The sequence below is a fragment of the Orcinus orca genome, chromosome 2 (assembly GCF_937001465.1).
Source record: "Orcinus orca chromosome 2, mOrcOrc1.1, whole genome shotgun sequence".
NCBI classification, from domain to species: domain Eukaryota; kingdom Metazoa; phylum Chordata; class Mammalia; order Artiodactyla; family Delphinidae; genus Orcinus; species Orcinus orca.
The window spans coordinates 8,616,783-8,632,365 of NC_064560.1; the positions used below are offsets into that span (position 1 = coordinate 8,616,783).

The following is a 15,583-nucleotide window of genomic DNA, read 5'->3' on the forward strand; positions in this document are numbered from 1 at the left end:
GGGCTTCATGGCTTCTCAAATTTTATGTTTGTTTTGGTTAGAGGTTTCACTTTCTTTAAGCCATATTTAAATAAAGCCACATTTTAAAATGATGAGATTTTAGGCATTTCCATTACAGAGCTCCACAATATTCTAACAGCACAGAGACCATATAGATATGAATTGAAATGCCAAGTGGGTCAGTGACTTGATTTCCAAGAACAAAAGAGAGGTAACAGTTGAATCAACAGAAGGAACCCAGCTTTTAATATCAATACAGCAAGACTCTATCAAGGGCGACGGTCATAATTTTCTAGATGGCAAAACATTGTATTATTTTTAGACTTTGAGTGCTCAAAGACACATTTCAAGATCATTTAGTCCAACCTTCCTCAGTTTACATGTGAGGAAACTGAAGCCCAGAAGTTAGGCAGGTTACCTGAGCTAAATTCATTCTTTTGTCTCTGGGTGTCCACATAAATACCAGAACCTTATTGTGATCAAGAAGCAACACTGCATTCTCTACAACCCAAGAAAGAGAAACACAACTCTCTATCTACCTTCCAGTTAGGGGCATAAAAACTGTGAATTCTGCCATCAGTACTGAGAACAGGGAAGACAATGATACCTTGAATTTCCACTTAAAGGTCAACGTTAAATTTGATGTTAAACCAACACAACCGAGGAAGGAGGCAAAGCTGTAGGCTTAGCAAGTATTCGTTCTGACTGTGTCAGTCAGGAACAGGGGCAATTCAGAGCCAATACTCTTGCTTTTCCAGAACCACAAGAAGCAATGTAGGCTGTGGGTACCTGTTTGAAGTCGGGGCTATTTAAGGCTATTCAGGAATTTGGCGTGTTCTTCTCCTCTTGGTAACAGGGTTTCTCCTCCTATCTTTGGACCTGTCTTTTCCTAGAAAAATAAAAATAGTTTAATAAGAAATGGGTCAATATTATTTGCATGGGTCACTAAAACCCATCACCTTGTAGATGACATACCTTTAACATTCCGTCCCGTTCCCACTTGAAGAGGCCACAATTACTGAAACAGAAAAGATGGGATTGACTCAGCAGTGAGGTTATGGGCCCATAGACATGAAGATAATAGCACTCCCTGCACTTGGGGGAAGATCTCCCCTATTTAAGCAGAAGCTGATCAAGGTGACATTCATATTCCAGGCTATGCTCTATTGCTACTGAAAATACTCTAGTGATTTGAGAAACAGTCTTCAACTCTGCAGTAAGCTAGATACTTCAGAGAAGGAATTTCAAATGGTAGTATAACAGGGCTACACATGCTATAGGTGGTGAGTGCAAGCTTGGTTTCCAGTGCTGGTCACTGGGAAGACCCTTGGATCGAGGAAGCCAGCCTACAGCTACGTGCAGCCTATGGCTTGCCCCTTTTTCTCCTGTTCTGGAACTAAAAGGCTGTGATAAGAAAGGATTACTTTTCCTGCTGGTTTGAACAATCCTCCCCCCCTCCCCCCTTTTCAGTAGTAAGAACAGGGAAGACAGTGCTATCTTGATTTTCCACTCAAAGGTCAATGTTAAATTTGGTGTGAAACCAACACAACAGGAAGGAAATCTTTTCATAACCCAGAGATTTTTCACTCTCTTCACTCAAAGGGTCTGCAGACTCTCATTCTCACTTTTTAACATGGTAAGTGAATCCAGCCCCGAGGAGGCACTGGGATGCTATGGGGAAAGCTCATTGTCTATGAAGTTTACTCTGGAGAAGAGAGAGAGAAACAGAAAAGAAATATAGTGAAGCCGTGGGACTATGTCTCCCAGCAGCTTTGGATCTGAGAGGGTCCGGGCTGTAGGGGTCACCCCACCAGCCTCATCCTTCCTCCCCATCTGGCTTAGACTCCACTCCCGCCCTGAGCATCAGCTGCCCGAGGACTTAGCCCCGAGCCTCTCCACCACCTTCCCCAGCTAGAGACCAACTGAATGTCTACTGAAAGACTTTCGTGGCCTACGACCAGATCAGTGATGATATTACGCACAGCTTACTGTCAGGGGTTGGCAATTACAACACAAGGGCCAAATCCAGCCTGCCACAGTTTTCGTGAGGTTTTGCTGAACACAGCCAAGCCTCCTTGTTTGAGCATCACCTATGGCTGCCACAAGAGCGGTGAAACAAACCACAGTGCCTGCGTAAGATATTTACTATCTGCCTTTCACAGAAACAGTTTGCCCATTTCTGCTCGAGATCAAGAATTGACAAGAGACCAGAGAAAGCAGATGTTAACAAAAATAACAGTGCCACCTGGAGGCTGAAAGGCATTGTGTTCTTCCATTTGAGTTGTACTTACTGCTTATCCTCAATGAACACATTTCTCTGGTAATCAAATGTTTTACACAAGCTCTTGCTGTTACAATATTTTGGAGAGAAGTCAGATATCAATATACAAATAGCTACTTAGAACAATGCTAACCTAGATTGTAAAAAGATGCATAAACCAACTCCTGACAAGGTGATGAACTAGCCCCCACCCTCATCCCAAATCAGCTTTGGAGAAACTGGAAATGAGTGGAGTTAGGGGTCCAGGAAATAAACAACAACCAAAACGAAATGAGCAAACAAAAAGGTAGTGAGAATATCCTGGTGAAGAGGTGATAGTGAGATTGCCTCAAATTCCAAAGAATCAACATCATACAAATTATGTCCTTCAAGAATAACACAATAAAGTTAGAAATTAATAACAAAAAAGATAAAATCAATCCCATATATATTACTAACTCTTGGTTCAAAAAGGAAATCATCCAAGACATTAAGAAATAATTTTAACTAAGTATCAAACTTTGCAGGTGACTGCTAAAGCAGAACTACTTAGAGGGAAATAGGAGCTTTAAACTGATTTATGAGGGGACTTCCCTGGTGGCACAGTGGTTAAGAATCCACCTGCCAATGCAGAGGACACGGGTTCGAGCCCTGGTCTGGGAAGATCCCACATGCTGCGGAGCAACTAAGCCCGTGTGTCACAAGTACTGAGCCTGCGCTCTAGAACCTGCGAGCCACAACTACTGAAGCCCGCGCACCTTGAGCCCATGCTCCACAACAAGAGAAGCCACGGCAGTGAGAAGCCCGCGCACCTCAACGAAGAGTAGTCCCCACTCGCTGCAACTAGAGAAAGCCCACGTGCAGCAACAAAGACCCAACGTGGCCATAAATAAATAAATAAATAAATAAATAAAACGCTGTTGGAAAAATGGTGCCAATAGACTTGCTCAACTCAGGGTTGCCACAAACCTTCAATTCATTTAAAAAAAATTGATTTATGAGGCAACAAGAAAGGTTACATACTAATAAGTTGAGTTTAAGCTTTTAACTGAAGAATGTACACAAAACGGTACAAAGCAAACCCAAAGAAACAATAAGTACATAAAGATAAGGGTGGAAATCAGGAAAACAGAAAGAAAATCAATAAATGTTTAGAAAACTACAAGATGGTGTTCTGAAAAGGTTAACAGAATGCAGAGACTTCTATCAAGGTTGACTCTGAAAAACAGAAGAACAAAAACAACAGAACAAAATATAGTAAATACCTATTAATAAAATATAGCAAGTAACAGACTGAAAAAAGTACATTAGGGACAACTAAATATTAATAAGTTTGAAAATCTAAATGAAATGGATTCCTAGAAAAATATAAAAAGCTGAAATTGGTAGAAAAGAGACCATGAAATTGAAATGGTAATCAAAGCCACCCCTTTCTTCCAAGAACAGGGCCTAAATAATTTTATAGCTGAGATTTACTAAACTTTCAAGAAATAATTGCTAGTTGATAGGTTATTTCAGGAAGCTGCCCAATTCGTTTTATAAGGCTCACATAATCTTGGTTTGAAAATGAGATAGGTCTATATAAGAAAAGGAAAAAAAAGGTCTAATTCACTTATGAATAGATATAAAAGTCACATATGAAATATTAGCTAATTGATTATAACAGTGTGCTGAAATAAAAAAGTCATCAAGATAAGTCGTGCTTATCCAAGGAATAAAAAAGGAAAGTTCAACTTCAGAAAAACTTAACAATGTAATGTACCACATTGATAAATCAAAGGAAAATAAGAAAAGATATCTAACAACACTCATAGTGAGTGAAGGGGACAGAGAAATACATAAATTAGGAGAGCACTGAACGCACCAAGTACAATGTTCTACAAACTGCACCCCGAACTGCACAGGTATTCCTCAGGCTGTTCTACATGAAGCATGCCCCCTGAGTAGTCAAACACAGCAGCTCTGCCTCTGTATCCAAAATTCCCCCCCAAAGTAAAAGCAAAAGTCCCTTAAAACACACATACTCACATATTATAAAAATTGAAACAAATAACTCTTTACAGCAGAGAAAAAAAATTCCCTATCCAAGCCCCCCACAAACACACATATTTCACCAACCCACCATACGCAGGCTCTATTTATTCAACAAACATTTCTGATAACCTACTATGCACTGGGCCCTATATTTAGTATTGGGGATACAGCTGTGAAAGGGGCAGGGTCCCTTCCCTCCAGGAGCATTTGGGGATACCCAGGAGCCGTAAGGTGGCACAGAGCAAGGGTGACCCTCCCGGAGTCAAGGACTGTCCACAATTCCAAGGGAACAGCAACACATGGGAATTGGAAAAAGGTTCAGGAAGCCTGGATGAGACCAAGAACCCCAGCAATTCTCAAACCTGCAGTGCTTTTGGGGGAGCCTGCCGAGGGAGACAGTTCTGTTTCCACAGGGACACTTGAAAAACCTCTTCACACTGTCGTGCCAGTGGTAGTTGTGCTGCTCGCTGACGCAGGTCTCCAGAGGCTTGAAGTGGGTGTAAGCGCACTGCACAGAACAGCAGAAAGAAGGCACATGTCAGGTCAAGAGCTCCGAAGGAGAAATGAGCCAGCCGCCACAAGGGCAGCCTGTCCTGAGAACTTCTGTTCTTTCGTCGCCACCAGGCAGGTGCCGGTGGAGCTACTATCTTCTGGCTGCAGTGATCATGTGATTTCTTGACTTTCCCACTACTGATACCACTTCTTCTCATGTTTGCCCCAATGTCAGGTGTAAAATACACAATAATCTTCTGTGACATCAAGACAATAGCTAGGGCGAAGGAAGAAAAGGATTGGAAATCTCTAAGTAGCTTTGATTGGTCTGCCCTGTATTCACTGTAGTCCCTGATTGTAAGACAAAAGATTACACCCATGGGGCCTATTCAGGAAGGATGATGAGCTGCTCTTTCATTTTCTCTTACAAGGCCACTGGAAAGGATTATAAACTTATTACTACTCCTATTTCATACACAGCAAAACCAAGACAGATATTAATTTACTTTTAATTTTGATCCTTCAAAGGACTGAAAAGAACAAGAAATGATGGGTGAAGGTTGAAACAGAGCCAGACAGTGTGCAATGTAATTTCGGGTAATCACACTGAGTCTAGATAAATAACTTTTGGCCTTGGCAGCCTCAAAGAGGGCAGAGGAGAGTGATATGCCAATTGGGGCAGGCAAAATAATCCCCCCAAGATGTGCATACCCTATTCCCTGGAACTTACAAGCATGTTATGTCACATGGCAAAGGGGAATTCAGGTTACAGATGCAATTACAGTTGCTAATCAGTTGATTTCTGACGAGAGGACCCCACCTCCCATTGCTGGTTTCAATGATGGAGGAAGGAGCCACGATCCAAGGGATGCAGCTGAGCTCTAGAAGCCGGGAAAGGCAAGGGCACGGACTGTCCCCTAGAGCCTCCAGAAAGGAACGCACCCTACTGACACCTGGATTTTACCCCAGCGAGACCCACTTCTGACCTGCAAAACTGTGAGATAATAAATTTGTGTTGTTCTAAGCCACCCAGTTGGTGGTCATTTGTTACAGCAGCAACAGGAAATGAATACACCAGCTTTGTCCTAATACAGCCACGCTGTCAGAGGAAAAGCTGTCCTACGAAGTAAAAGCTTTACTGATTCTCCACAGTCTGAACTTTCTCAAGGAAGCTCCACCTTCTGGCCCATCCCCTAAATGTAAAGGAGAATCTAAGGTTTTAAAAAGAATAAAGATAGAGAAAATTGCACTGGGTAAGCTAAACCTCTTTCTCCTCTTACACGTGTTCACGAAGCGGATTAGCCATGCAGACTTATTTCAAAGAAATGGTAATGGAAGTAGTATTCAGCAATAACTTTTTTTTGTTGGCCATTTTTGATTAATGTTGAGGAGTAGAGGATTTTGAATTTTCTAATAGACTCAGGGTAAAAATTCCGCAAACAGAGACAATAATACAATTCACACTCTGCCCTGAGATTCAATCTAGTAGGTTAGGACCTCAGCAGAAGGGAAGAACAGTAGTTGATCATGACATCTGATGCCAAATCAAGTTGTTCAACCAAGGCCCCAGGGTCTTAGGAACTATGGACTGAGGGCGTGCTAAAACTTGAGGAGGAGAGAGAAGAATACTCAGTCCAGTGGTCAGACGGGAAGAGGCTCTTCCACAGAACCAGGAGCTGTGGCCAAATGAGGAACATCTCAATACAAAGGCTCTACCATCAGAGCTCAGTGGATGGGTCACGGGAAGCCCGGTGCTGGGCTATCGGACGCCATCTGGTTTGCAGCCTAATTAAATGGCCCGGGCAGGACTCTGGTCATAAGATGTGGGCCCACCCCCCAGACTCTCCACATCCTGCTGAGTCACAGCAATCCCAGACAGGTCGTGGGGAGAACTGTCTCCCGCACTCACCGTCCTGCACGTCACGACTCGACATTTCAATTCCCGGGTGTTTCTCATCTTTTCTTCTATTTGTTCTTTTTTCACCAGGGGCTCAAAATAGTGTTCCTGCAGCTCAGCCTCGGCCTGGAATGACAAGACATCCAGAAGACCTTGTACCAAATCTGATATAGACTCAGGCAGCTGCTTAATAATAATCAAATCTGAACTGAACAGACAAGCTAACTGTATGAGGACACGGATCAATGAACCGCAACCCCAGACGGTAAGTAGAAACAAGCTCTTAATGGGCAAAAAGAGGGTATGAAAGCATTTGGTGATGTGTGAGACACTAAATACAAATTTAAACTACTGATGTGATTAACAGCATCATCAGATCAAGTGCGCACCAGAAGGGAACTATTTCCACTGTTCCAATATAGATTCAGCTATGGGAGAGGTGCTGGATGCTTCCCCAGTGATGACACTCATTCTATTCGATACTATTCTCCAGACCAAGCACTTGGCAGGAACAATCCCTGCTTCTCTGGAACACAGGTAGGAGGTGTGAGGGCAGAGAGATATTCAGGGCAGGATGTGGTCACAGCTCGAGTCAGTGCAGCTGCACCAGGCAAAAGGCGCAAGGTCTTTGGTGGCCACAAGAACGAAGGAACTCAGCTCTACAGTCTTTTGGGGTCTGCTTGAGCACCTCTCCTGACTGAGTTTCAAGTCCAGTAGAAAGTTATATCATTGTCTCGTTAGCCCTTTGTTAATCAAAAGAAAGGCAGATCATTTGGCATATTGGCACTAAGTGGGGGACATTTTGAAAATTTGTGGGAGTACTTTTTTTGTTATCCCAGTAACCATCACCTTTGCTACTGGCGGGGACCACGGACACTACACCTTCTGCAATGCATGGAACAGTCCCTTACACATCAAAGGATTGTTCTCAATGTTCTACAGGGCATCCATGTGGATGAAAAACCCGATTATAACCCTCAAACCTAAAAGCATTATATACAACACAATACTTGTGCATGGTTTTCACATACACTGACTGTTCCAAAAGTCCTGTGGATGTGGAGAGACAACTGTGCTTTGATGTCTTCAAAAGTTTAAAAAAATAAACCACATTGTCAAAGAAATAGGCCCACGGTATTCAAGTTTCTAAGAAAACACATCTACTGAGTATTCATTGCTAGCTGCCTGATAAATCCACTTATATATACTTACAAATCCAAGCCTCTATTTTATTACTTCTTCAAGGGTAGTTGTGCCCATGTATTTTACATAATGAAATACATATTTTTATTATAAACATTTTCCTTTTTTCCTCTTTATATTACAGCTAGGATATTATATTGGTATTTTTGAAATTACTAGCTAGGTAATTTACATTATCCACAATTTAATTTCAGAATAAGAGAACAATACAAAACACTTGTTATTAAAAAGGGGCATTGTGAGTGTTGAGTTGAGAACTACTGATTTAGAGCATTTGCAGGGTCCATATAAAAATGTATGAATGGAAAAATCCCTTCCCATACTGCAAGGCAGAAAATAGTAGATAGTGGAGAGCCACTAAAACATAACTTCACAGCCATAACTACAGGTAAACGTTTTAAAGAGTTAATGAATCATTTAAAATTGAAGTATAGTTGACTTAACTATTTTATATTAGTTTTAGGTGTACAACACATTAATTTGACATTTTTATAGAATATACTTCAAAGTTATAAAATATTGACTGAAACATTTTATAATACTGAAGTCAATTTAAATAATGTTGAATGATATTCTTCAATGCAACAAAGGCAAAGCTAAAATCTATTAGCAATATTCCTGTTCTTCAAAACAAAATCAAACAAACTGACATACAACTAACATCTTGGCTAAGGAAACAGGAAGAGATTCTTAACAATACTAGCCCGAGTCTGAGGACATCTCTGTCACCTTTGACCTTCTGGGCTCTTTTTTACCTCTTTTAGGATCCCCGTGTGCCTCGATTTTGCTTTTAGAATTTTCTGAAAATCCTCAGATTCCAGGTAGGCAAGCTGTTCTCTCCTTTTTTTCCTGGCAGGCTCCAATTCATCCTCAGCTAGAGCAGAAAGAAAAAGAGTGAACACAGGAACCTCAGAGGGCCAGCGGGCCTCGCCAACTCAGCTGCGTCTCCCCCTACAAGACCCTTCAAACTGCATTTACCCCCACTTGGTATGAGCACAGGATGGCTCTTAGAGAACTGAGTTGAGAAGTACAAACTAGAATATGCGGGAGGGGATGGCAGACTTGACCACTAAATTAGAATCGTTTTCACCTTAAAATAAGAGCCAATTATGAAAACAGGTAACAACAACTGTAACAAAATTCCTATTTACAAACTCATGTTAAAAAGGACACTGCCAGCTTCAGAGTTTTAAAAATAAAAATAGGGCAATTTAAAACAAAGGAATTCTAATTCTTTCAAAACAAATCTTTCTACTGATATGTATGTGCAAAGATTCAATGAGTAATCTCAAGTTTTCAAATTGTGCATAATTTCATTTTAATTTAATGTGACTATAAAAAACAATCAGTTCCAACTGCAGAAATTCTACTTAGGTACTCTCCATAGAGGTAAATGGAAATAAAATAATGTCTTTTGATGTCAGGGAGGCTGGTTATGTTTTGGACCATTTCCTTTATAAGCAGTGTCTCTTTCCTACTACTAAGTTTCCCATTCGCAGTACCTTGAGGAGAAAATGTGTTGTTCTTTTCTACACGTTCCTTCACTTCCAGGACATCCTGGGGTTCCTTTAGCTTCTTAATGCTGTTTGGGTCTGTTTTTGTAAGAATCTGGCCTTTTACCCTTAATTTGGTTATAGCAGCCAACTAAAAAAAAAAGGAAAGAGAGGGAGATAAAAATCTAAAAGATGAGATAGGCATCTGTAGCTCTGTATCCCTTTCCAGTGATTAGCCAGGGAATTCTGGCTGTTCTCAAACATACATTAGCAAAATATATCTTCATTTTACTTAGCATCATTAACACAATTATTAAAATATCAAAGAATGGAAGACAGGTCTCTAAGTTAGTAAAACAAATCTCAGCTTATTTAAATATCAATAGTTAAACTTCAGCTAGTCCTTCAGCTAGTGTGTAGGCTTTTAGACCCACAGAGGAACCACATAAACATTTTGGAAGTTTGTTTCAGAATAGACAGATTAGGAAAAGATTCCAGCCCTGCAACTTATTAGTTTATAACCTGACTTAATTGTTCAGCTTCAGTTTCTACATTTACGAAATGGGGATGACAGCACTAACCTACCTTTTAGGGTTGTGGTTTTAAGGATAAAATGAGACAATGCAAGCCAAGCATGTACTTGTACATAGTAAATAGCATGTATGCACATATCACAGACGCACAGTAACATACGTGCATAATTGCTATTACTATTACTGTAGGTATGGCTTTGGCTTGCAGCTAGCCTTTGCCCTTCATGTGGTTCTAGCTGCTAACTAGAATAAAGAGAAGACAGGCTCAATTTGGGGGCTCAGGGTGACTCAGGAAGAGGAGAGACAGAGCTTGCTGAGGTGGTGGGGTTCTGATCACCCCCAATTCCCAATTCAATCAGAGCAGCTTAGCTTTTATCTGTCTACAGACTGGGCTTCTGTGTAAGATTTCTTTTAAAGAAGGATTCTTTAAACCACTATTTGACAATTCAATTGCCTCAACAATTCCAAGAATGTTTCCCCCTAATACTAGGGTCTCCAGCTGTAAAACAGTATCTTCTTCTAGGTTATCTCCTGCAGCCCAACAAGAACTAGTATGGAGACAGTAGCTAGTTCTCTTGGATTAAATTAATGGCATTATGTTGATACCCATTATCATTTAAAATTCCTTTGACTAGTTATCATGATCAATAAATAGGTATGAGGGGACTGTCTTTCCTGGTCACAGGTATATAAAGCTTGAAATACCAGCTGTGTGTCACAGAATACAAATTCAAGTGGTGAAGAAAAGAGATGCCAGTTACCTTTTTGGCTTCTGCTAACTTATTCAGTTTTGGTCTTGGTGGTGGTGACTCATCAAAAAATAGGACATCATCTCCTTCTGAGATGTCTCTTCCAAGCTTTGGCATCTGTATGGCTGGGGTTCCTTTCAGCTTGGGGAACTCAGCCCCCGCTGGTGGAGACCAAGAAGGGGGCTGCCGAGAAGAGGATGGCACAGCTGGGCTCTCAACTTCACTCGCACTTTGGAGAAATCTTTAAAGAAATAGGCAGTCACAAACTATGCACACGAGCACAAAACATGCAGACTGGGAGACCGCAGGCAGGCCACCAGCTGATAAGCAGTCGTCAGTAAAATAATTTTCCCTTCTTGGTTATTAATTCAGATTAGTGCACAGTAGAAACAATACTAGCCTCACTAACTCTTAAGCTAACTGGTTTTTCATTGAATAAGTGCTAACTGTTTCACCAGTTTAGAACTGATTACTATTCTTATCAACTCGCTTCCCAGTGGGTGCACACTATGGAGCACCTTCAGCCCTGAAGGCAAGCTGTGGACTGTATTCCTAGCCCTCTGGTTAGCTGAGATCCTTCAGGAACTCACCGAATCTCTCTACTTTATTTCCTCTACTGGGAAGAGATAACACATTTGTTACATTTGGAAGTCCTAACAGAAAGGTGCTATAATTCACACAGTGATTATTTTATATATGGCTTTAAGGACTATTTAAAAACAACAAAGGGGGGCTTCCCTGGTGGCGCAGTGATTGAGAGTCCGCCTGCTGATGCAGGGGACACAGGTTCGTGCCCCGGTCCGGGAAGATCCCGCATGCCGCGGAGCGGCTGGGCCCGTGAGCCATGGCCGCTGAGCCTGTGCGTCTGGAGCCTGTGCTCCGCAATGGGGGATGCCACAACAGTGAGAGGCCCACGTACCGCAACAAAAAACAAACAAACAAACAAACAAACAAAAACAAACAACAAAGGTCAGAAATCATCTAGGCCAAACCTCTCATTGTAGGGATAAAGAAATTGAGGCCCAAGAGCCAACTGCTCATAAGTGAGAGGCCCGGGACTAGTAGTACCAGGTAATCCTGGGCCAGTCTTCTCTCCCCTACCACATCCCCATTCCTGTAGGCTCTAGGCTGAGTTTGCAAATTGCCTAGCAGATCCTGCCCAAAGGTATGTTTTGTTTGCCCAGCAAAATTCTGAAAAACTTCAGACTAATGCCTTTAAACTGACGGGTGCTTTCTACTCCCTACAAGGTTCACAACTCCATATACATTTTTATGTCCATATATATACATTTACGTCACCTGTAGGCCCCTGATGAATACCTCTATAGATATCCCACCAGCACCTCAAACTAACCTGCCTGAGGCCAAATCCATTCTCTTATTTTTCCAAAGCATTTCCTCCTGACTCGTAATAGGTGTCCTTTTCCATGGAACTAGGTACCCTACAGGAGCCTAGATCTGGGACCGCATAATGGTTCAACACTGGAGTAGAACAGGTAGGTGTGAGTTCAAACTTGGCTCCACCACTTACTAACTCTCTGGTCTTCAGTTACATTAGCCATAAAACAAGGCTAACAACACCTCGCAGATTATGGTAAGGACCGATGGGATCTGTGTACAGTGTAAAGCGGGGTGGCTCAGCGCATGCTGGGTGACTGTAAGCAGTAGCTCTTGCTACCATCGCATAACTTGAGTTCAAGAGTCTTTGATTTGTTTACCTTCCACACCCATTTCCACTTGATTTTGCCTCTGAAATGACTCTCCATTCTCAGTGCCTCATTTTTATCACTGACCTGAACAAATGCAGAATCTACGCATTGGCCCAGCCTGTAATTAAAAACCTAACTGTGGCAAAACTGAGAAATGGGCACCAAAGAGCTCAACACCTACTTTCCCTTTTCACAAAACTGTCTTTATATGTTACTCCTTTCTCGTTTCCACAGTGATATTAATTACTGCAGCCTGTACCACCAGGTCTCAGGATTTACTAGCATAAGTCAGAAATACATAACTTTAAATGCTTTATAATTTTAAAGGTTATGTTAAAATTAATTTTTTAAAAACTTCCAAAGTTAAAAAGGTAGCCAACCACCCCAAATCCAAAGTCACACTTTTGAAATCTATTAAGACATCCTCAGAATTCCTGAGATGAGCTACCTAAACAGGGAACATTAAATCTGTGACTCCTACCGTTTCTGTATTTCTTCTGATTTCTTTTTCCGCAACTCTAACATATGCTGCTTCTGTTGCTTCAAGAAGGCTGATGCCGAGATAGACTGGAAAGCAGGTTTCGGGCTCCCCATGATCCCTGAAACACAAGGCACAGGCTGAGGGGGTTCTGAGAGGCTGTGGGGACCCACGCGCAGACACTAGAGCAGGTACAGGCTGACTCTACCTGATGACTTGACTTTGGCTAAATGATGTTTCAAGTTTCTGGCTCCAGATGTAGGCAAGTCCATCAGTTCCCTGAATTCCTCAGAGCAAGACAAGCTCTTCTGGCGTACTCCTGGAATATACAAATATCAGCATTAGAGGATTCAAAATTCAGAGTATTTTATGTCGTGTGACTTATCCCTTTTTAAACTCTGCTTTCATAACTTTAGTTATTTGTAAATGAAGTAGATGGAATATCAAGAGAAAAGAGAATCTTTTACCTCTAACCTCAGACCAGTAGGACTGCAAGGGTAAGACAAATGTATCTTATTTTTGAAAAATGATTAGAATACTAATACCTGCAGGGTCATTTCATACACTATTCCTGGAATATGCACTATACATAAGGATCCATGCTAGACCTGGACCACTGTTATGAACAGAGCCCCAAGGACAGGGTGGAGGTGGCATTCTCCAACCTAGACCTGTTTTAATGAAAGATAACCGACGAGTTTGACTAGGAACCTGATACTACTGATTCTAGTGCTGGACACTAAGAGTTAGACTCAGATACATCAAGACATTTTATTTTATTTTATTATTTATTTTTTTGGCTGCATTGGGTCTTCGTTGCACACTGGCTTTCTCTAGTTGCAGTGAGCGGGGGCTAATCTTCGTTGCGGTGTGCAGGCTTCTCATTGCGGTGGCTTCTCTTGTTGTGGAGCACGGGCTCTAGGTGTGCGGGCTTCAGTAGTTGTGGTGCACGGGCTCTAGAGCGCAGGCTCAGTAGTTGGGGCACACGGGCTTAGTTGCTCCGCGGCACATGGGGTCTTCCTGGACCAGGGAACAAACCTGTGTCCCCTGCATTGGCAGGCAGATTCTTAACCACTGCACCACCAGGGAAGTCCCCATCAAGACATTTTAAAAAGCTAAGATTAATATGCTGTTTTTTCTTAAGATGCTGCCAACCAAGCTTGGTTCGTTCTGCTGAGGCCACATCACTCACCAAGTATAACTTAGTGTTAGGATCTAACCAGTTTCAATCCTGAAGGCTACATGTTTAAACCTGAGAAAGAAAAATAGTGTCTAGAAACAAAGTTACCGAGTTTTTGTTGAGTTTCCTGAAGGATCAAGTCTGTGCCCTTAACCACCAGATTAGTCAGAGTGGTTTGAATCTTCTTTTTAGGTGCGACAGCAGCTGCACTGAAATGACAAGAGTCACCCCCTCAAAAAAGGAAAATCACTGAACTTCAACACTCTGTGAGGTAAAGAAGGCGCAGAAGTAGTCATTTATTACAAACTGTCAACGTTTCTCAAATCACCATGTAAGTAGACTTTCTTAATACCATGGCCCTACAGCGTAACTGGTGTGTGCATTATGTCACAGATATAAAACAACAGGCGACCTACAAATTTGATTGAAGGCCGTTCCGGAAGAGCAAGTTGGCAAGAGAAATAAAAAATATGCCAACACTTTGATCAAGTAGACTAGGACTTACCAAGTAGTCTAGGATTTACCTAAGACCTATGCAAAAATTTAGGATATTAACGGAAGCTTTGTTTGTATTGTTAAAATTTGGAAATGCTATAAATGTTTATCCATGAAGACTTATTTAAATTATCACAGAGCCATGTAAAAGAACACCATGTAGCCACTAAAAATAATGCCATAAGTGAATGTTCCACAAAGTAAAATTCATTATTTTATGTGGGAAAAAAGAACGTTGGCAAAGTATAGGTATATTATGATCTCATTTTATACTATTAAAACGTTATACATTTGAGAAAAAAGGACCCCTAGAACCATATATACCAAAACTAACAGTTATCTAGGTGGTGGGATTATAGATGGTTTTTACTGTCTTCTTTTGGCTAAACTGTACATACATTTTTTTAAAATAACATATGTGTATTGCTTTTTGCAATTTGGTAAAATACAGAAATTATTTTAAATCTTAAAAATGTGCTTGATATCACAAAATATACAGGAAGTGAGAGTCCTCTAGCCCAATTTCTGTTGGATCGAGGACAAAATCTGTTTTGTTCTTGGACCAAGTGTAGCTCCCTTGAGCCAGGTCCCCACCTGCCGCATCCTCAGACGTACTTTCTAGAGAACGGGGACGAGGCCATCCATCATCTACTCAGGGACTCCAGGGACAGAATGAGATCCCCAGAGGGGAGGCCACGCACGCCAGCCTCAGCAGCGCCCCCTCCCCCGTGAGGCTTCTCTGCATATTCATTCACTAAATTAAATGTGGGTTCCACGAGGTCGGCAACCTCACACTAATAGTCGACAGGGAAATGATTTCAAGTATGTCAACACTATGATTAACACTTTTAACGGCCCATCAGCCCTGACAAAGCAGCACTATTCACATTAGAAGCCAAAGAGGAAGTGTGGGTTCCCTGTTAAAGACCACCATGACCTGACTTAGTTTCCCCGCCTTCTGAGTGTTTTCCTCTCTTCCCAGGAACGAAAGAGGCCCTCAGCCGTCTTGTTCCAGGCAGCACGCTATGAGAGATAAAACCTGTACAAGTCTTCCAGGACC

The 15,583-nt window shown here is 41.7% G+C and overlaps 1 protein-coding gene across 3 annotated transcripts in view; it reads right to left on the reverse strand.

The window, feature by feature from the left end:
- MCM10 (minichromosome maintenance 10 replication initiation factor) overlaps positions 1 to 15,583 on the reverse strand; it is a 118,466-nt gene that overhangs the window by 84,273 nt on the left and 18,610 nt on the right. For 2 of the 3 annotated variants that reach the window (XM_049705594.1, XM_049705593.1), the window contains exons 11-20: positions 14,137 to 14,237; positions 13,057 to 13,167; positions 12,852 to 12,969; positions 10,674 to 10,902; positions 9,389 to 9,530; positions 8,642 to 8,760; positions 6,696 to 6,809; positions 4,657 to 4,802; positions 976 to 1,018; positions 790 to 889 (exon numbers count right to left, since the gene is read on the reverse strand). In XM_049705594.1, the coding sequence (XP_049561551.1) occupies positions 806 to 889; positions 976 to 1,018; positions 4,657 to 4,802; positions 6,696 to 6,809; positions 8,642 to 8,760; positions 9,389 to 9,530; positions 10,674 to 10,902; positions 12,852 to 12,969; positions 13,057 to 13,167; positions 14,137 to 14,237 (1,207 nt within the window). In that variant the 3' untranslated portion in view covers positions 790 to 805. Of the gene's footprint in view, positions 1 to 223; positions 890 to 975; positions 1,019 to 4,656; positions 4,803 to 6,695; positions 6,810 to 8,641; positions 8,761 to 9,388; positions 9,531 to 10,673; positions 10,903 to 12,851; positions 12,970 to 13,056; positions 13,168 to 14,136; positions 14,238 to 15,583 lie in introns of those variants that run through there. The other variant, XM_033403410.2, reaches the window with a different exon arrangement.